General features: G+C 40.1%; 1 protein-coding gene across 3 annotated transcripts in view; it reads right to left on the bottom strand.

The window, feature by feature from the left end:
• The window catches only part of LOC131029831 (electron transfer flavoprotein-ubiquinone oxidoreductase, mitochondrial), a 283,747-nt gene that overhangs the window by 20,041 nt on the left and 241,098 nt on the right, over window positions 1-22,608 (bottom strand). Inside the window, exons 16-17 of one of the 3 annotated variants that reach the window (XM_057960480.2) lie at window positions 5,114-5,242; window positions 4,878-4,944 (exon numbers count right to left, since the gene is read on the bottom strand). In XM_057960480.2, coding sequence (XP_057816463.2) covers window positions 4,878-4,944; window positions 5,114-5,242 — 196 coding nt within the window. Of the gene's footprint in view, window positions 1-4,877; window positions 4,945-5,113; window positions 5,243-5,343; window positions 5,463-22,608 lie in introns of those variants that run through there. The other 2 variants (XM_057960481.2, XM_057960482.2) reach the window with 2 other exon arrangements.

Below are 22,608 nucleotides of genomic sequence, written 5' to 3'. Positions count from 1 at the left end.
TTTTCGAACTGGACCCGAATCACGAACCTGGTTCGAGGGGCGAACCCGGTAACCTAGGGGGATATCACAGTACCAAGGCATTGCAATCAGTTAAAAAAAAGTCTATCACTGCCAAGAAAGAAAATTAAGTTTAGTCAAATGATAATCAGTTCATTAGCGATATTATTAGTTAATGAACCGATTAGGAGAAAGATAAAATTAATTAAGTTGATTGTAAAACACATGGATGCAGGAGATACAACTCCTCAGATCACACCTCTCCAAGGAGTATAAGGAGAGGATCGGGGATTCTCAAGAGGGCATTCAGATTGGTTTTAATTCATATGCAGACCAGATTTAGAAGCACTCAAGTCAAGCCACAAATAGCCAAGGGAAAGGTGGTATTCCACACCCCATTTTCAAGGCTAAGGCGCACAAACACAAGGCCAATATTCAAATGTAGTGTTAAGAGGATATCACATGAGCATAAGGTTAAGAATCAGGAAGGCGATCAGACTGAGATCATTGTCTTTTACATATTTATACTTGCATGATTACAAAGATATCACTCTAAAACTGTGATTGCATATGCATCTGTTCATACATCTATCTACATTCACAATCTACTCCATAGTATTTGCATCAAGGGAGGTGCAATGTCCCCCCTTTCCTAGATGATCACTCAAATGTTGAGACTTGCCTGTTATCCATCTCCGTAGGAAAATCCAGTGGATAGGAGATGTTATTCCTAGCATGGGAGGACTTTATAGGCTAGAGGATGGCTTCTAGATGTTTATTTAATGAGCAAATAATGTTATTTTATGGGTAAGTCACTTTTTGCTAGAAATAGAAAATCACTTTTGCTAAAAATAGCAAAATATCATTAAAGTGACTATTTATGGCAAGTTATGAAAATCATAAAGTAACTTTATAATGTTAAATTATAGAGTTAAATAAAGTTATTTTATTACCTCAAATTGGATGCCACCTATGGATGGGCACCACAATTGGACTTGAAAGACAAATTAAAAGAGGCTAATTAGGGCATTGGAATCCAAAGTAAGAAAGGGGTTTTATAAAAGAGAATTCATTTCTCTATTTGCTCATTATGTACGTGCATTTTTAGAATTTTTTCTCTTAGAGCAACTTGCTAGGTATTTTCCAGAGGACGAAAACACATGGAGAATCATGAATTGGACGAAAACCAAACTCACCATTGAGGGAAATCTACACAGGGTTTTCATTTGTACTTGATTTGATGAATTTTCATGCTGATTTTATAGGTTTCTTTCAGCAAATAAGCATCAAGGGTTTAGTGCACGAAGATCAGGCAAATTCATTAACAAAAAATGCTTCTAGGAAGCCGAATTTCTCATTGATTTTGTGTATTTCTTAGCAAGGGTTCTATAAAAGTCTGATTGCAGCAGATATATGGTCAATTGTGATACATTGGGACGGTTTGAAGCTCTCTTATCTCAGGCGTACCTTTCCTAGGGCCAGACGTACCATCTTGCAGCCAAATTATTGCTCTATTAGGCCGTACCACAAGGGAAAGGGTTGGGAAATTGTGCAGACCTCTTGACCAGCATTTATCAGCAGTGTCTTTGTAATTCCATTAGGCACTAGGGGCCAATTGAGATTTAGATTGTGCATTCTTTGAGGAAATTCAATTAAATGCAATAATCTTGCTTGGAGGCCAGGCGTGGGACTTAGCATTCCTATTGTTTCATTCAATATTTGTTTTTGATAATTATTGTTGGTGCAAATAAAGTCAATTGGACTCATTGTACCTCAATGGATACTCATATACTGTGATTTCATTAAATTCTTCAATAAAACCCTTCACTGGTTGAGCGTTGGACTCCGGGTATGCATATTTGACTTAATTCTATAAATTTTGAAAAGTTGTTATCTTGCTGTTATTAAAAATCAGAACTCAGAAATTTATAGTCAGTTATAGTTTTACAATTTGGATCTAGAACATTGTTTATTGGCATATGTCTCATGTGTAAAACCCCATTCCCATTGGCAACAAAACCGAAGCCAAAACAATTGAAAAACTACCTCAAATCCTTAATTCAACAGTATCAAAATTCAGAAAAAATTACAACAAATTTGAGTGGGGATCTTTCAGGAGGATTGATTTGTACTTATGACATCCTTTCTTTCTCATATTGATGAAAATAACATACTTATTACTTGGAACAGAATTGCAGAATCTACAATAAACTCGATCCTTGTCGTTTGACAATAATATTGATTGAACTCCTCATTCCTTTACTAAGCCATCGGTATGACAAATGTAGGTATTATATATATCCCTTTGTACAAATCAATACAATTCTTTAGAGATAACTGATTCATTGCAATATTAGACACTTAATCATTAAGGAATAAGGCAAACTTAATTTGACTCTACAAGGGACATGTCACATTACAGATCACGGTTTCAACTGTTGGAGGCAAACTTGAAACCCAAGGAAGGTGAAAAGAAATACCAAAGTTTATTGACATAGCTGACTTCACTGGTATGCTGCCCACTCTACCTTCTTTTTTTTTAATTGGGTTGGAGCATGATGTCCCTGAGGCTCTCCATATTGTGAAAAATACTCATTGTAATATATTTGCCTCTCAAGTTAGTTTTCAAAGCACCATAAAAATTAACTTATATGATGAAGGAGGTGGGTCCCATTTTATCCTTCTCGTTACCTTAATACACCAGCGTTTAACTGGAAATGGAAATTCCATAGGTGGCAAATTTTGGCATCCTCTAGATCTAATAAATGTAATCTATTACCTGTTTTGTAAAAAGAGATTAATATCATAGTGCAGATTTGTGCTCAAACATGTGTAGTAGAGACTGAGTCATATTTTTTGCATCATTAAAGATCATGAGGTTTCTTTCAAGGCATATGTTCAAACATATAAATTTGAGTTGGTTGGTGATGGAACTTCATCACTTCGATGGGCAAGATTGATTATTAACACCTGCAGATTAAACCAATGGAGCTAATTGCAGTGGTTCACATCCCAAGAGAGTGCCATTTATTCTCATTTCTCCTTACCAAACATATAGCATAAGAATAAATGATCTATTTGGCATCTAGAAGGGCCCTTGCCATTCTTTGTTTTGAAATTCTTTTCACAAATAATGAGTCATATGAAATTTGAATGCTTTAGGGCATGATTATATTTTCAAGATTCTCCTCTATTTTTAATTAATTAATTCTTGTGCGAGTATGGTTGCATAAGCCAGAGATATCATCCAATTCCCTTCTACTATGCCCACTCAAAACCATTTATTTCACCTTGGATAGCTGACAACTTCTCTATTAATCAGCTCCTTCATGGGACTTGATATTATTGATTTATCTTCTTTCTATTACATTTACATGGTCTCTATGCCAATGAGAGCTTTTTCCTTGCACTAAATCCTGTGAGACATCAGAGCTGTAGATGAGAACTCTATTTTAGGAATTATTGCAATGTATTCAATTTTCAATCATATGAGTGGAGGATTTGTTTTTGCTGTTGTAGAGTTTGATTCTTCGTCGTCCATGTCATTTCTTCTTTAAATAATAAAGATTCTATTTTAAGTTATTTAGAAATGGTCAATAACTTGGGGCTTCCAGGGGGTTACTACTGTCTTCCTCATATAGGCCTGCATATATTTTTCATGCTGATTTCGTGCTCTCGTACAATCACTGAGCCATTTTTAGTATTAGTTTTGTTGGAGATCATCTTTCTAGATTGAGCCCTTATGGTGACTAATGGGTACTGATGTTTTTCTTCAACCATGCAAAAAATTAAAAATTCTCTAAGCCATAATGTGTTTCTATTCCACTTCCCACAAAAGTCTGTTGCAAGGTCTTTTCTAAGGACATTAGGGAGTGTCTTGCAGTCCTTAGGATAGTCGAGGAACGTTTGAATGTCTTATTGTCCCCAAGAAAACAAAGGTAAGTCTGAAATGTCCTGCCGTCCCCATGAGTCAAGGGATGTTAGAAAGTAATGCTGTTCCCAAGAAGATCAAGGGACGTCTAAATGTCCTATCCCCAAGATGGTTGAGGGATGTCAAGACAGACACCCTAGGAATTGCTGGACATCCTTAACAAGGGAAAAATTCCTTCCTTAGTATGGCTGTCCAAAGGACAAGCCTCTGTGGGGGTGTAAACTTGAGGATAAAAAAAAAATGTCACCATCCCACCTCCTCCCAGAACAGTCCTATTCCAAGGAACAACTCCAAAACCCAGAGATGCATTCCAAGAGAACACTATATATAACTGCAATAGCATTTACACTATCAACTTTCATATTGCAATTGTGCTTCAAGGTAAAAGCCTTTTGCCTCTTCGAGACAAGTGTGAAAGCTTCATTATTTAGAAAGAGTTGCTATAGAAAGACACAAGTCATCACCTCATATGGACAAAACTAATCATGTGTCCAATGACCAAATACTCTATTTATCCTACGCCATATTTGTGAATTATATTTAATATTATAATTTGTGTATTGATAAATTACTATTAGTATTATTTATTTGAATATATTATGCTTTATATATTTCTTCCATAGTTGACATTGAAATGTTGGAAATAAAAAAATTTAAAACAATGGTATCAAACACATTTAGTGTCAAGGATTATTCTTGTTTTAATACAATCATGTTATCTTCGTCAAACAAGATTCTTATAAGACTAAGGATGTAGCATCAGAAGTTTAAATAAAAAAGAATTCTGAAAAAAAAATTTAATACTGCCTATATTAATTATAAAATCTTGCTTTCAACAATGAATGTTTACTGCAGTGATTTATTTATTTCCCTTTGTATCCAGAAAAATAGGTATCATGCATTATCAATCATTATCATAACAAAGTTGAAAAAACTCACACAAACTAACCTTGCAGTGCAGACAATTTTGTGCATTGATATGAAACTTCAAAGAGCCATTCTCATCTGACACATATCTGAGTACAGAAACAAGTGTTTCAAAGGTTTGTGAGACCATAGTCAAATGATTGCACTAATTAACTTACAAAATTTCAAGAGAATAAACTTGGTATGGCCAAAAAAAAGGGTATAATCCATTGGTTTAATTTTAACATTTGGTAATGCAACAAAAAGAGTATTACATACTCATACACACGTGCTGGACAGTATCGAGACTCTGGCCCTGCATATCTTGGTAAGTTTACATCCAATGGCTTTCTAGGATCACACACATGTAGATGAGCTGGCTGGTCATGATCATGATTTGTGTTACTCCTACAAAAATTGTTAAGGAGAATATGAATAACAACAATTAATTAAACAGACCAATAAATCACAGCATAGCATACTATTTATTTCTGTACAAACATTAAAGTCTACTACTCTCCTCCACTGTGCAAATTGTAATTTTGTAATAAACAAGTTTGTCCATTTTCCAACCCCCTTGAACAAAATGAGTAATAGGGTCAACAGAATAGTTGCCCCACAAGGTTACCTGAAAATGCAAATATTGGATCCAAATTATTCCTTTTCCCATCTTCAAAAAACACACTAAGAGGAGTATTATGAATGGCATTTTGTGGCTGCAGCTTTAGCTCACTGATTAAAGAAGTGACTAATTATATACCACATGACCAAGCTAGGAGTCCTGGTAGAATGAAAAACTGTGTAACTGGCTTCCAGCATTATCAAATACAGACATTTCCTGGACCTAAAATGGAAAAAAAAAGCAGTAACATTCTTCATAATTAATGCAATACAAATAATGAGGTAAGAAAATTGAATCATGCAAAAAATTTCCAACCCAAAACTCAATGGTGCCTCAAATGGAAACCCAGGGGTTGTTGAAGCTGATCGTCTTGGTTGGAATTTGGACGGTAAGCTCAAAGTACTGTTCATTGCAGCTTAGGTGAATCCCTGATAAAGTAGCTGAGGAACTCACCATTTGGAAAGATATTGTTAATGATACCCCTATAAATTGTACTTGAGACATATTCGCAGAATGTAACATCTATCATCCCCTCCCAAAGGAATTTGACAAATTTAAGTCTTAATAATGTCATGAAGGAGATTAGCAGAATACTTATATATTCCAAGTTGTTTATCTTCACTATACACCTATAGAGGCCAACCGAGGGGCTAACCTTACTAAGCTTTATGTTCTCTTCAATGACTATATTAGGCTATGGCCAATTTTAGTGATATGGATTCTTGCTCTGGTAATCTCCTAGAGATTGAGACAGGCTTTCGACAGTTTACTGATGTGAATTCTGCTAAAAATTAATGTACTTATTCTTTTGATATGGATTTGAGGTCAAGTAGTATCTATCTTAGGGATACTTGGGTTTACCTTTAGATATGAATCTTAACTTCAATGTTTGTTTGAGACTTCAAGTCAAATAGTTTGCTAGCCCTTTTTAATCATTTCTAAAATTATGAAATCCTTTTCATCATTTTGGGACATAAAAAGAGTAATGTATTTTTGACAATGTTACTGCAAGGATGGCAAATGAGAAAATGAATTGATAGTTGCATACTAAACTTACATGAAGATAGTTATTTGATGTGAGGAAAGAAAGAAATCCCGAGTGTTATATTTACAAATGAAAAAAAAGAATCAGAGTTTATTGTACAAAAAAAGGTTCCTATGGAAGTACAACGCTTGTATTTGATGAAATGTATGGCTTAATTTTTTGTATGACTAGGAAAAGGCACAAGGTTTTCAACAAAAAAAACTATATGGTTCTAACATACAGCATACAATGCAAGGCTCTTTCAAAAAACAGGTCATAAAGCATATGGCTAAAGAAGAGAAGGCGCATTGAAGAATGGAACAGATGTTTGTGTTCAGACCATAGTTCCAGGACTCACCAAGACTTGGCGAGTCCCGAGCTGGGTGACCTTGGGCAAGTCCCAGGGGTCCGGACCCAGGCTCACCAAGTCTTGGGCAAGTCTAGGCAAGTCCTTGGACTCGCTGACCCAGCCCGGACCTAGCAAGGCCCGATGCCAAGACTTGGCTGGCGGTAGCAAATGCAAAAACAAAAAAAAAAACTTTTTAAATCATGTTTTAACTATTTTTTTTTCACTTATATTTGCTTCTACGGTCTAAAAGTCATCTCATTTCATTCTATTGAAAAAATAGAGGAGATGAGTGAGTTGTGAGGAAAAATAAGAGTGCATAGTAGGGCAACTAGCAAGGAGAAGGAGCAAAATTTCTTCAACAAATCGCATTGGGGCAACATAATACTTGCATTTGGCACATCAAGAACTTGTTAGAGAGGATTGGAAAGAGGTTGCATTTCATTTCAACCTTGTTCTAAGAGTTAAGATTGAATTTTTTTGGTTTTTTTGGTATTTTATAAGCAAAATTTACATTTCTTTTTTAAACATTCGTATTGATTTTCTTTCAAAGAAATCAGCAAACCTTACCATGTAGATTGTTTTCTTTTTTCATAACATAAAGAAATCAGCAAACCCTACAATGTACATTATAAGGTTTGCTTTGAAAAAAAAAACAATGTACATTGTAGGGTTGCTGATTTCTTTAGGTTTTGAAAAAAATAATGATCTACATGGTAGGGTTTGCTGATTTTTTTTGAAAGAAAATGAATACAAATTCCATTACATTGTTTTTTGTTTCAAAACATTGCTATTACATTTCTTTTATTTATATTAATTTATAATTTAAAAATGCACAAATATTCATTTTTTTGTAATTGTGTCTTATTCCTGCAACCTTCAACTTTTGAAAACCATATTTTTCATGGAAGCATTAATAGATTGAAATACCACATTATCGACATACGTAGCCATGATGCTGACCCTTGCACACTAGCACGTCCTGAGGCTATTCATGAGTGCCAAGTGCAAATAGAGACATTTGAGGCTCCAAAAGAAATGAAGAAGAAGCGAAGGGAGGAGTTGGCTAGCATTGGTTGTGTTGGAGGGGCTTCTTCCATGCCTCCATATCGTCCTAGTGCAATTGCTACTGCTACTGCTAGTGCCAGTGGTAGTGGGAGTGCAAGCATTGGTCCGAGAATTCGTAAATCTAAGATGGATTCATTTTTTGAGCCACACGCTACTCTCGATGCCCAACCTTTGCTTGTGAGCATGGGTTAGAACAAGGAGGTACACGATGCGGCTAAACGTGCAATTGGAAGATTTTGGTACTATTGCACCATTCCATTCTTTACAGTTAGTTAATTCCTTTTAGTTTTTATTTGATTGTTTTAACTTTTTAATATTTACAAATTGTTTTGTCTAATGAATTTTTATCGGACATAGACATACTTATTTAATTTATTTGTGACAGGTCTTTTTATTGGCAAAGCACAGTTGATGCCATCACTATTTGTGGGGGTTCAAAGCCCCTTTTGATTTTGAGTTAAGTGGCTAAATTTTGATAGATACGGTGGCTGATGTAAAAACCGCATTATAGGATTAGCACGAGATATGAAAGACGAAGGTTTGCACCATCATGACCGATGGTTGGACAGAAAGGAGAAATCGAATGCTCCTAAATTTTCTTGTTTCTTCTATAGGTGATTGAATAATTTGAATTTGATTTAATGATTACTATTTTATTTTTAATTTAAGATTTATTGAATGATCGTTGATCACCGATTTTGCTTTGTTTTCAAATTTCAAGTGGCACCATGTTCCTGAAGTCCATTGATGCTTCTACATATTCCAAAAATGTCACTTTCCTATGTGAGGTTATAGAGGTCATATATAAAGTGGGTGAGGAGAATGTAGTACAAGTGGTGACCGATAATGCAGCCAATTATGTTGTTGTAGGTAAACTTTTGATGGAGAGGCACCCATCCATATTTTGGTCTCCATGTGCCACCCATTGCATTGACGTCATGTTGGAGAACATTGGAAAGATTCCATGGATTAGGACATGAGTAGAGAAGGCTAAAAATATTTGCGAATTTGTATACAATCATGCATGTGTCCTTAACCTAATGAGGCGGGGCAGAAAGAGTTGGCTTGTTCTGGAATCACTAGATTTTCCACCAAGTTCATCACATTGAAATCCTTGATTTGGAGTAAGATAGCTTTGAGACGTATATTTGTTGGTGAGGAGTGGACTTCCTCATCCTATGCTAAGACTGTTGTAGGGATTGATGTGGCAGATTACATTTTTTATGAGCCAGGCTTTTGGGCCCTATTGTGACCTTTTTCACACATCACCCCATAGCAAATGGGACCCCCAGTTTTCTACTTTTTTAGGGTTTTTTCGCCAATCTTTGCAAGTCTAGAGTTAGGGTTTTCTTTAGAGAGTTTTCTAGTATTCCTCAAGTCAATTGGACCAATTATGATCAAAAGGACATTTTGACATCTTAGAAGTGCTAAGGCGGGTGAAAGGACAAAAAACACAACTGCTTAGGGTCAATTCTGACAACTTCCTATTTTTGTGGAATTCTGTTTTTTGCTTTTTGCTTTTTCATTTTTGGCACTTCGAGACCAATCTAAGAAGCAACTTTTTCACTTGCTTTTTTCTTTTCTTTTCATCTTTTTTGAAAGTTGACCCAAGATTGGGTCATTTAGGTTATGGCAACAAGGTTCCTATCTTTGAAATGAATAGTTTGTATCACCAAGTATGAAAATCAAGGGAAAAATCTCCAAACAAGGCATTGATCCAGAATTTCTAGACAAACATGACAATGAGCAAGAATATCCATTGTGTTTATGGCAAAAAAGAAATATCTTCGATGGAGAAGAGAATGTCTTGTGCAATGGCAAACTCTGCCCAAGCTTCAAGTGTAATGACTTGTGCCATGGCAAACTCTACCCACGCCTTGTGAGTGCAATGCCTTGACTAATGATTAAGTCCGCCATCCCAAGGTTGAAGAAGCAAAATATCTTATCAACACCTAAACTCCACCCCTGCCTTGTGAGGAGATGACTTGACAATGTGCAAACTCCGCGCTTGCCTCATGAGCAATGCCTTGGCACATGGTGAACTTTGCCCATGCAAAGTGAGTGCAACGTCTTGTGGTGTAGCAAAGTCCGCCTAAGGAAAGGTTGGATGTGGTTTGGCATAACCCAAAGTCCACCAACTCAAAGGAAAAAATGACTTGCAACTACAAGAAGTCTGCTAACACAAAGCAAGACATGGCTTGCTAATACATCAACTCCGCCATCTCAAGAAAGGAAATGACCTAACCCATGGTGAATTCCGCCTAGGAAAAACATGCAATGGCATATCATATGCCGAAGTCCACCAAGGCTAAAAGGAGAGAAATGGCTTGAAACCAAGTAAAGTCTGCCTAGGCATGATGAAAGAATGGCATAACATATGCCAAAGTCCACCAAAGCATGGTAAAAATAGCTTGAGAACACATGAAGTTTGCCAAGATCAAGGAGAAAATATTCTAACACATGATGAACTCCGCCATAGGTAAAAGATTGACCAAGTTTGAAAGGGTAAGAGAAAATTTTGCCCAACACTTACAAATATTTCTCAAACGCATGTCAAATTCGCTCAAGGAGAATCTAAAGGATTCCTTGCCAACACATTCACCTACATGGACAAGATGAAGATAAATTTGGTTGTGTGAAGTGGCACCCAGGAGCAAGAATAGAAACTTTCTTTTTGAAATCTTTTAGAGGGATAAAGTTGCCATTTCGAGGAGGATGAAAAAGGACTAAGTTCGATGAATACATAAAAAAACATAAAGATGCCAAAAGAGTTTGAACTTCTTAGCCTTATATCAATTTCAACATATCATTTCACTTTCATTTCTTCTCAAGTTTGAAAGTTGAAGAGCTCTCTCTCTCTCTCCCAAATTCAACAAGGAAGGAAGATTTTCGAAAGACAAGTAGTGAATTTTTTTAGCAAAAGAAAGAATTAATCAAGAGTTTTCATCTTCTTTCAGAAATAAGGGGCAGATTTTTCATCAAGATTCAGTCAAAAGTATAAAGTTTGAGTTATTGACTTATTTCCTTCATCTTTTTTCAGTCTCAAACACTTATTTTTTCATGAATTTCACTAAGTGTTGAGCAGATTTCCTCCATTCACAGTCTGATTTTTCACAGAATTTTAATTTTTATGACAGGTTGAAGGTAAAATTTTAGGATAAAAGAGTTTGAAATCAGGATTAAAATCTTAGAGTTTATTGAAAGCAATATTCATTTAACTTCCATGTCTCTTTCAGGAAATAGATGACCACTCAAGGGGGACTTTCAAGAAAGGTTCAAAATGAAGTTTGCCAGCAAAGGACTGCAGCCCAAGTCCAAAATCACTTCAAAATGGAGAAAGGTTGGATACACCAACCTTGGTCACGTTGATTTCAAGGACTTTAGAAGAAGAATGTATGGATATGAAGGGTATTTACCCACACCGATTGCTCAAAGAATGATGATGAATGGTATAGTCAAGGCAGCCAGATTTCCACCAGCAATAGAGTGCAGTGAGCTAATTGTAGAATGTGCCATGCATTACAATGTCCAAGAAAGGCAGATTATTGCACCTGATGGGAGAGTATTGACATATCTTGGAGAACTTGCTATCCAAGAGGCATTCGAGATTCCAAAGTCCAAACTACAACAAAACCACATTCTAAACCAAGGAAGAAACCACAAGGATTTATGAAGAACAATTTGAACCTTGTGCAACAATATCAACAAACTATGGCTGGAAAGTCAAGGCCTACCTATAAGAGGATGCCAAAGAACCTTCTTCACACAGATTTCGAAGAAGATTATGGAGATATAATCTTACTACTCAATTGAGTAATGGGCAGTCCTTAGGGTGCACCATTTGAGACCTAGATTTATTATTTTATTGATGAAATTGCTTCAGGAGTTAAGATGTTCAATTGGGTTAAGATAATCAACAATAACTTAGATGAACAATTGAGAAACTTGGAGAAAACAAAATCTTTCATCATGAGTTCTTATATTATTTACCTACTAGCCAGAAATTATAGGTACACAGGATTAATTTGTAAGGGTTTAGTGGGTAATGGTGAAAATGAATTCAAGGCATATGATTGTTACCCATAGCTGCAACTCCACGAGAAGTCTCATTTCAAGCAAGTGAATGATGCATTTTTTATGTGAATCACTAGAATATTGCAAGGAGGAACACATCAGAGACTCCCTCAGCAAGCTAAGGAACACGTCAGTGAATGGGATCGGAAATGGGTCCTTGATGGTTATTGCATTTAGGTACCTAAAATCCACACATATCCTTATTTGATTAGCCTCTTTTTTAAGGGAGATGACTATTGGAGAAACCCAGTCACTTGTTTCCACTTTGACTATAATCCTGGCTTCCAACATTTTATTGATCTCCTCATTTACTTTGGCTGCGTAGGTTTTGTTCATCCTGTACGGCCTCCTTCGTACCGGTTGGGCACCTGGTATGAGGGTTATGCGATGCACGCACAGCTCCGATGGTATCCCCTTCAAGTCTTTGTAGGTCCAAGCAAAGACATCTTTATATTCCAAAAATATCTTGAAGGCTACTGCCTTCAGCACAGGGTTCCAGTCATCTCCTACTAGTATCACCTGTGGTTCTGCCTCATTGCCTAGATTAATCTTCTCCACACCCCGTTCCTTGTACTTGATGGGTTTATCTCGTTCAAACTGCTGTGCTGGCGTGTCGTCCACTCTTGCCATTCCCTCTTGGTATCTACCGTACTCTGGGGGGAAGGATTGTTTTTTTGTCCAGCCGCTTGATTCTCCTATCTCACATATTTGAAGCATGTGACATTCTGGATGGAAGACCTCATAGTCCTCCATTTGCCAATGAAACAGTCCCACCAGTGAACTGGTTCCATCCTCGGAACACCCGTCCAATTCCAACACTCCTTCGTCGGGCTCTTTCCCTCCTCTGTCTCCGTTAGAACCCCACTCCCATCGATGTGAATCTTCTGAGTTGGAATCCAATGGCGCGAGCTCTTCACTAACGGACTAGTTCCTTAGATCAATTACATACTTATGGCCATCGTTCTCGATTGAGAGTGTATTCCTTTTCCAGTTGTGGTTAGCTTTGGCCATGATCAACCATCCCCTTCCTAGAAGAGCGTCGTACGCTTTCCTTTCCAATGGGATAACTACAAAATCCAGAAGGAATTGCTGCATCCCAATTACCACCTTTTGTGCCATAAGGGTACCAAGGGGTTTGATGCCGTGCTGATCCGCCCCGACCAGGTGGAAGGTTGGTGGTCATAGAGTCGGCTTGCCGAGGCTTTGCCAAGTTTCCTCCGACAGTACATTGACTCCGGACCCACCATCAACAATGGTGTTTGTAAGCTTTTGCCCCAATATATCCATCTCTACCACTGCGGGTTTTCGTCCGACGCCCACCGCTAGTAGCTAGGGTTCATGGCGTCCGTACCGGATCCCTTCACCAGGCCCGTACTAGACTTTGTCACCGTTTGGTGTTCCTGACCGATGGTAGTGTCCTCGGTTACATTTGTCAGAGCTATTCTTAATTGTGGCATGGTCTGTAGAAGGTCAGACACCCGTACGGGTATTGTGGTTTGTAACATCTGCTTGATGATAGTCTTCTCTAGTTCCGACCGGACTGGTGTATCGGCAGCCAGGTGCGAGGCCCTCCGCTCTCTAGCCATTGCCCGCTCGATATCCACCCTTGCCTCTTGGAGTCTTTCTTTTTCTGTCTGAGGGTCCGAGTATATGGCTTTCTTGTTCTGCAACCGTGTGATTGCCAGTACGTCTTCTCTTGATCCCTCCACATCGAGCATGTTCACCCCTTTTTGTTTTGGACAATCTACGTCCTCGTGATTTCTTGGACCGCACCATCTGCACAGCAAACTTCCTGCATCGCCTCCGTTTTGGCATTCGCGGGCAAAGTGACCCCATTCGTTGCACTTCCTACACTGAATCATGGGTCGTCCCTTCCCGTCGTATTGAATTCTGCTCCTTGGTGTGTTATTATTGGATATGTTGTTACCCTGCCGATTGTTTTTGTACCCTCCAAGTGAGGCGTCAGAGTTTGCTGTTGGCTTTGGTGGTGTCGCCGGTGGTGTGGATTGGTTGGGTTGGGCGTAGAGCACTTGTGTGCTCCGTTCTTTCAAGTTGTACGGGCATTCCTTAGTGGAATGTCCCATTACTTGGCAGATGTCATTGAAAACTTTACGGGGACAACTTCCTTTAGTGTGTCCTTCTGTCTTGCAATTAGTACACCATAGTTCTTTTCCTTCCCTACCACTTTCTTTGTCACCTTTTAACTCCTTCATCATCCTCATCATATCCTTCCGGAGTGCTTGCACGGTTTTGGATCCCTTGTCACTGTCTTCGTCCGTGCTGTCACCATCACTGGTTCGTCGCTTCCCCTGGGATGTCTTGTTTTCACTTTCAATATCCATGGCGCGGTTGTATGCTTCATCGTACGATGGCGGAGGGACTACTTTCATCGTCCTTCTCAGGGATGGTACCAATCCTTCCACGAACCACCGCTTCTTGAGGCCATCTGCCGGCTGGTTCTCCATTTTGTTAAGTAGTTCCCTCAGCCTCCTGTTATATGCGCGCACACTTTCGTTTTTTCCTTGTTTGGTATTGTAAATTTCCGCCACAATTTCGTTGTCGTCCCGTAGGAGTTTGAATTCTTCCTCGAAGGCCTTCTTCAGATTGCTCCAGGATGTTTTATGCTGAGCATCAAGGTCTGTGTACCAGTCAATAGCTATTCCTCGCAGAGTGGCCGGAAATGCCTTCACCCAGTAGTCCCGGTCGTCTTGGCCATTTGCTTCCCAGATGGTGACGCATGTCTTGCAATGCCGTACAGGGTCCTCTGACCCGTCGCCCATGAATTTTGGAAGTTTTTGTTTCTCCAGGGTGTGTGCCATTGTTCTTTTCTGAGCGGTTTTATGCACTACCTGGAAATGGCTATATGTCGGAAAGGTACTATTTGTCCGGAGGGTACCGTACGCTCTTGGTCTGGTTGGGCCCCTGCCAATCAGGATTTGGTCACCTTCACTTCTATAGTCCCTTCTTCCTGGGGTTTCCGGATCAGATCTTCCTATTTTGATTCTCTTCGACAAGGACAAGTTTTTAATGCCAGACAATGTTGCTTTGAAAATAGTGGCAATTTCCTCGTGTTGGTCTCATACTGCCTCCTCTCCTTGTTTGGAAAATTCCGATTGGGTGCTTTGTGATTCGGCTCTGGAGTCTTCTTCACTTGATGTCGAGTGTGGGGCTTGGTCGGCGAGATCTTCCTCCGCTACGTCTGGAAGTGGCAGGTTCCTGGCGACCTTGGCCAACTCCTTCCACGTACACGGCTTTTGCCTCTCCCGACTATGACTCTGACTCACACTCCGACTTCTACTGTGCTCCGGACTCCTCGAGTTTACAACTTCTCTTAGTCGCTGTCTCCTGTCGGCCTATTCTTTTATATGGAGAGATCTCCGTACAGTTCCTTTGTTTACTCCTTCGGTAGCAGTGGTACGTCTGTCTTTGTTCGACCGTAGGGGCATCAAGTACCAGAGGTATAGTGCCAACTGGCCTCCCTCTCCTCTTCCTCCCTATGACTCTGTTCCTCGTACCATCGGAGAACTTGTTGTCGCCGAAGTTCCTTTGCCGTTTCCTCCCTTTGGCCTTGGCGTGCAATCAAATTTCTGGTGAGTAACCTTGGAATACTCTCGAGTAGGTCAAAGATGGGGGTGCTGACAGTGAGTTCACCACGTACCGTGCCTTCCGAGACGGCTCTCTCCTGAGCCTCTCGCTGCACGTACTGCGTGACCGACACGTCCCACAACTCCAGCAAGTCTACCGTCAACTGACCCTCTCGTTCCTCTTCCGCGGTACTCTCTTCGTGCGTGTCGTTGTCCACGACAATTAATTGTTGGTTGAACAGTCGGCCCATTAATTGCTTCCGCCTGCCACCATAGTTATCTCCAGGTTTGTTTAGGTAACGACGCCAAAATGTTTAGTCCTAAATGTATAGTTGGTGAATGATCAGATAACACAGTATTTCCCGCACGTACCAAGCATTCATGAAATATAACAATTGTACATCATAACATAAATGGCAAATGATAATAATTAGAACAGAAAGTTATATCTTTATTCCCGTGCCCAGAATTGTCCATACATAATCTCCCCTTGCCGAGGTTCCAACCAAACAATATATAGACCCGACGGTTGGCCAAAATGCCAACCGTCACCAACTTCCAACTACCCGACAGGAACCTCTCAGCAATAGCAAAACATAGCCACACATAACACACTTATAATTATTATTCATACTAACATACGTTTTGACCCCTAACACTGCAACTCCACGAGAAGTCTCATTTCAAGCAAGTGAATGATGCATTTTTTATGTGAATCACTAGAATATTGCAAGGAGGAACACATCAGAGACTCACTCAGCAAGCTAAGGACTTGGTAGGCAAATTTGGATCTTGGTTCATTCAGTATCCAAGATTCACATATGTGAGGGTTTAGGGATTTACCGGATGTCCTTACAGACTTCCAATTTATCCCGACAAAATGATATTGCTTGAAGTTCTAAGGCAATTAGAGACATATGAAAGCTTCAAGAGAACTAAGCACAAAGCTGAAATTTCTTTTCCATTTTTTATTGGAAAAATGATTGAATCCTATTCAACAGCACAAGTAGCTAAAAGTGCAAGGTTGGAGATGCAAATGTATCCATTTATCTTCTACCGATCCAGAGCTAATTTCGATCCCCATAGTCATATTGGATTGGTAAATGGAGAAAAGTACAAGCACATGATGGATCTTGAAGATTTTTTTGGGTGAATGCTGTAGATGAATTTGATATTATGAAAAGGCTATGGTCAAGATTACCTGTAAATTTAATCAAAACAATTGAGCTTTTTCGTGTTCTTGACAAACTAGAGGATGATGGAGAATACACACAACCATGTTATGATAAGAATAGGCCTCTTTCTTTGGTAAGATGATCTCATCCAGAACTTGCAGATTTGGCCACCCTGATGCGAACATTTGTCAAATATACACAATGGTGGGTTGATCAACAAGTCCAAGAGCTGAAACAAAGAAGTATGTATCTTATTTACAATTTGATGGGTGTTACAAAGTCCTATTCTTCTAATAATGAAAGAGCATCTCAAAGTGTTGGGCCACTAGAGAGTATTAATTCAAGAAAAAGAAAGGAAGCAACTGAAGGTTTTGCGAAGTCAAAAGGAAAGAAAATTGTAAATGAGGGAACTACTGAAAAGAAATTGAAATCAGACCCATTTCATTCCTCCATTAGCGCCACGTCCAGAAATTTGAACAATATATTAATTTTTGAAGATGAACCACTAGCAGAGATGAAGATCCCTTCCCCAATTCATGAAAAAAGAAACGTGGAATCAATTCGGCACGAGGATCAAGAACCACAATCTCCTTCAAATACAAAAATAATTGAATCAAAAAATGATGACATGGATATCCTAGATAGGGAATTCCAAGAGGGAGCTGAGGATAATTTAGGTGATGAAAGTAATCAAGAAAAGGATGGTACTAAGCAGCCCACAATTCCTGATTGGTTAAAGGAGAGGATGAAGGTAAAGGCGCCTGTGGAAGCTCAACAAGAAAATGATACAGCAGATTTCCTGGCCAGGTTTGAAAAGGTTGCAGTAAAGAAGACATCCAAGAGGTTTTCCTCGATTCAAAGGGATGAAACAGGTTGTCGTTCAATTCAAATAGCTGTGCCAAAAGTTGATGAGGCAAAAGAAGATATTACTCTTGAGGAGTATGAAATAACAACTATCAACTTGGGCCAAACCACCAAGGGGCAGGAAGTTGAGTACTTGGATAATTCAATCACTTCCATCAAGGCAAGATTGGAGAAAGAAATAAGAAAAAATGAGGAGTTCAAAAAGGAAGTTGAGCAATTGAAGAAGTATATCCAAGACTGACCAAACCCATTGATCAAGGAGATGCACCAACTCCTCCACTCTTGACTCTTGCATAGGAAATAGTTGGAGACTTTGAAGAAGGGAAAGTGACAGCTAGAGAGACTAAATAATGGATGGCAAACAACAATAAAGAAGTTGTCACATTTGTGGAAAAATTGATGTTGGCATATGGACAAACTTCTTCATTGCTCTCTCGAATTCATGACATGGCAAAAATGTGGGAAGATCTTCATGATATTCATGATAGAATAATCCCATGCTTAAAGGTGTTGAAAGGAATTCCCAAGCAGGAATTAATAGATGTACAGGTAAATGCAGTTGGAGATATATATGATTTCAACACATGGTATTGGGCATTAATTGCAAGAAATGAAGTTTTGGAAAAGGTAAAGGTTGATAGTGTCAAAAACGAGGAGCTGATTAAAGAAATTCAAAACACGATTTTCCTTGTGGCTGCTAATACACTTGGGAAAGAAACAATTCGAGAAAATGAAATGCAAGTGGAAAATCTAAAGATCAAAACTCAGGAGAATTTCTTCACTATCACAGGGCCAATCCTTAGGAAAAATTTGACAAAGGCATCAAACTTCTTTTCCATCAGGGATGCCTTTCAGAAATAGGAGTTGGATTGGGAGAATGCTTTTGCCACCTATGCTGATGACTTGGACATAATTGAGTTCAAGATAAATATGCTGCCACATGTCACGATGGAAGAGGTCAATCCTCTTTTGTCCAAGTTCATCGAACATGCTGCCACCAAAAGAGGACAAGGATGCATCCTTCTAGACGAAAGCTCCTTGTGACACTTGTCTTTATTTTATTTGCTCTTATTGGATAACTATTGAAGACCCTAGTTGTTTTCCCCATAGGGTGTCAGGTTAAGACATTGCATAAATGATTGTAATGTCCCCACTTTAGCAGCTGACCAAGTGTATGTGCGTTAGCCTAGCTCTACATGGTCCCGAGGGCTAATGAAGCGTTTAAGGGGATCCTGGAGTGTTTTGGCCTAGTCATTTCCAGTTTGGGCTAAAACGGAGTTGATTTACTTACTTTCAGGCATACTTACTATTTTTAGTAAGTCAACAAGACACAACGAAGGCTACCTTTGGTGATTGGATTTGATACTCCTCGACGAAGGCTTTCCGACGAGCTATCAGTCGCGCTATTTGGAGCCCAATTGCTAATATATTTTAATGCCTGAAGTGTTATTAAAGTAAGATTTAATTTAATTGTAAAATATTAAAGTGTTACTTTAATATTTATTTTATAGGGATGTGTGCAAATCAAAGGGGCACCCGAGGGAGACATAAGTGAATATTTTAATATGTTTTATATTGCACATCTTTTATCCCACATTGCTCAAGTGAGTTGAGTCGACCCTTGGAGAAAGAATAAAAGGAAGCTTTTGTGGCTTCATTCAGCATGTTGAATATGAGAAGAAATTGATGTGTGAGTTGCAGATCCGTTCTTGGCATTAGAGGACGTCTATCCTCTCTTGTGACATTCTAGACGTCATTCCCTTGGGGTTTGGCCTTTGGAATCTATTGCTATCAGCTTCATTAACAGGCAGATTGGGTGCATCTCCAGCTATAGGCAGATTTGGTGTTTTGCTCATACCTTCTTCACTTCTTGACCAATGCTTATGCCATTCTGAAGGGATGATTTTATGAAGATATTGGACTGATTGAAGACTAATTAATACTGTAGCGCATCACTATTCATGTTACTGTAGCACAACACTATTCACGCTACTATAGCGCAGCACTATTCACGTCACTATTCATGTTACTGTAGCAGCAAGATGGGAAGTCATTGTTGGAACATTATGTCAAAAATGCTAGAGTATTTAGTGAGTTGAAAAATCTGCTATGTATTTGACTTTATTAATTCTGGAAATAACATCATATCAACAGTAGTTCAATCTTCATGTTGCATATTATTGTAATTTCCTTCTAGTTCATGTTATGTGATTTTAAACCTATGCAAAGACTTAAAAACAAACAAACATTTCATTTCCGAAGCAATAAGAGGTTTAAACATTAAACGGAGAAATAAGGAGTTGGATGCAAACTGTTTGACTAAATTCCTATCAGCAGTTGGTTTAGTTTTAGGGCATTCTAGGGTGTCCATTACAATGACAGAAGTACACAAAATATATGGAACTCACAAGTGTTCTATTGATTCATGGTAAGCCAGTACATACAATGATAGCAATATGTTCGACTACAATAGCCTGCCCAAAGACTTGGAACAGATACAGTATAAAGGAATCTAGTCAGTTACTCGGTACCAACTGCCGACAACCGACGGGTTAACTACCGACGCTAACACAATTTACCTCAATGCTTAATTACCCGACAACATCATCCCCCCCAAAAAGAAACGTCGTCTCCGGACAACAGACAACCAAAATGGGAATGATGTACAAGCAAAACTGAAGCCCCAAAACAACAAATTGCTGGGATTGGGGTAGAGATGGCATCCCTGATGGTCCCGTGGATGAGGAAGAGGCCAACTGCTCCCGGAGCTGCAACACCTGCTCTGTGAGGTGGCGAAGATCCCTCTCAGCCACCAGTTGGCACTCTAGAGACCGTTGCACTCTGAATACGGCCTCCATCAGCTCGATATGCTTCTTATCCAGCTTTGCCCTCGTACTACTCAGATTGGCCTCCAACAAAGCCCTATCTACCACCCGTGCGGCTGAGGTTGCTGCTAACTCGACGCGGACACAAGCCAACTCCTCCTCCATACTCCCTGTCTGGGCTCTCTACTGAGCCAACTCCAACTCCAGTGTCTCCCTAGTGATATCTGCCTCCTGCTGAGCACGACGATGCGCCAAATGACTATCCCGTATGGCCTGCTCGATCCTCCTGAGTAGGCTCTACACTTGACTCTCTCCAGTCTATCCAGGGTGCTACCACTCCTCCAACATCACAGGGAGATCCACGCGAGGCAATCCTCTGTCAACAAAGCACCGCTGAAACGCCTCAGCAACTCCTTCGGTAGCAAATGCCAAGAGACCCTCCAACGCTAGTTGCCCTAGGGTCCCTTCCTTTGTCAAGGCCAAAAGTTTGCGTGCCTCACTCTCTACTGCTGCCAAAAATTGAGTCAAGGCAGTGGGCTGGTTCTCTATAGAACCAGGCATCGAAATGTCTACCTGTGGCACCGTATCCTCTGCAACACCCATGTGCTGGAGTAGGTCCGTAGGTTCCCCCTGTGCACGCATCTCATGAGGAGAGTCACTGCCCTCTAAATCAACCACCTCCTGACGGTGAGGTGTGGCAGGTGGGGGTCCTACTAGGACTTTCAGTTGCACTGAGTATTGCTCCAACCATGAGTCTGTATCATCTCCCTCAAAGTCACCCCTGTCTAACCTGATCTCTCCACCTCCATCCACTGGCTCTGTCCGAATAAGGGCTGTGTCCCTTGGCTGAACTACACTACTGCTAGGGACCTGTGAAATCTGCCCAAGGGAGGGACGAGGATGCAGCTGGCCAAACCCAGACACAGGGATTGCTGATATGGCTCCCATTGTCACTCCTATTGCTGGTAATGGTGTCATGGTCCCATCTGTAGTCAACATAGCGGGTGCATATACTAGCCTCCCTGTCTGAACACATGTAGGTCGGACCACTCTTCCCCCTGGCAGAGTCCCCACGTCCCCTTCGGTACCTGGCCGAGGGCAATCGTACCACCTGCACCTTCTTCCGTACCTAACTTTGGATACAGTACCTCCGTGTGTGCGAGGCAAAATCCGGTATCCCCACCCGAACAGCGAGAAGATGTCTCCTCCAACTCCGCCCCTGAACTACTCTCGGTGGCCAAATCCGACTCGCTAGCAGAGACTACCTGAATCTGGGGCTTCCGCTTCTTGCTAGATGGTGCATCCCTTGTGTGTGTATCCAAATGAGTCCAGTAAAAAATGGAGGGCGCGGTAGGGTCAATGCTGTCCTGCGGCTGCCACCCTCGCCTTTCTTCCGGCACCTGTATATGGACTGCATCCAGGAATAACCCAATGGCATGGTGGGGCATATAGAATGCCTTGTGCTTTAGAGTGAGGAACTCATGAATGCGGTCTGATAGCACAGTAGCCTAGTTGTACACCATCCCATCCCGGAGCCCGTTCATCAATGCAATCATCGGCATGGTTGTGTTGGAGGCCCTACTGGCTCCTGTGAGACGACTCTTCATCAAGTTGAGCAAGCACTGCCATGCACCAAGTACCATGTAAGATTTTTTCAGTCCTCGCCCCTTGGGTGCCGTAATCCTGTCCCACTTAGCTTTGGTTAGGTTATCCCGACATATTTGTTGTAGCAGCTGATTTTTCCTCTTAGCGGACATCTTCATCGCATGCTTGTCCACCTTCTTCCCTTCATCAGGAATGCCAAAAACCCTTGCAAAGTCATCCGGAGCAAAAGACACGGTAACGTCTGTGTGCTGGTACTTGAACGAGGAGGTGCGCAACTCATCATTGTACGATTTTATCATCATGCACAGGCAAGGCTCAAAATCCCGAATGGCGAATATCGGCATCTGAATGGCCCAATGCACTTGTGCCCTTCCTAACTGTGTTTTCACCAAAATGTCATCTGGGGACTTGTTGACGTGTATTTTATACACAATCATACATAGAATAAAATACCAATAGGCATCTTATCCTCTCTTGAGAAAATAGTCTCTAACTGCTGAAGATCTGCATGAAGGATCAGTTAGGTAGACTCCAAGGTTCTTTTAGTAGGGTCTCTACGTGTGGACAAGCTTTTAGTGGTATGATGT

Source organism: Cryptomeria japonica, chromosome 6 (assembly GCF_030272615.1).
Source record: "Cryptomeria japonica chromosome 6, Sugi_1.0, whole genome shotgun sequence".
NCBI classification, from domain to species: Eukaryota; Viridiplantae; Streptophyta; class Pinopsida; order Cupressales; family Cupressaceae; genus Cryptomeria; species Cryptomeria japonica.
Note: the sequence above shows the minus strand (reverse complement) of the source record. Positions and strands in the feature narration are given on the sequence as shown.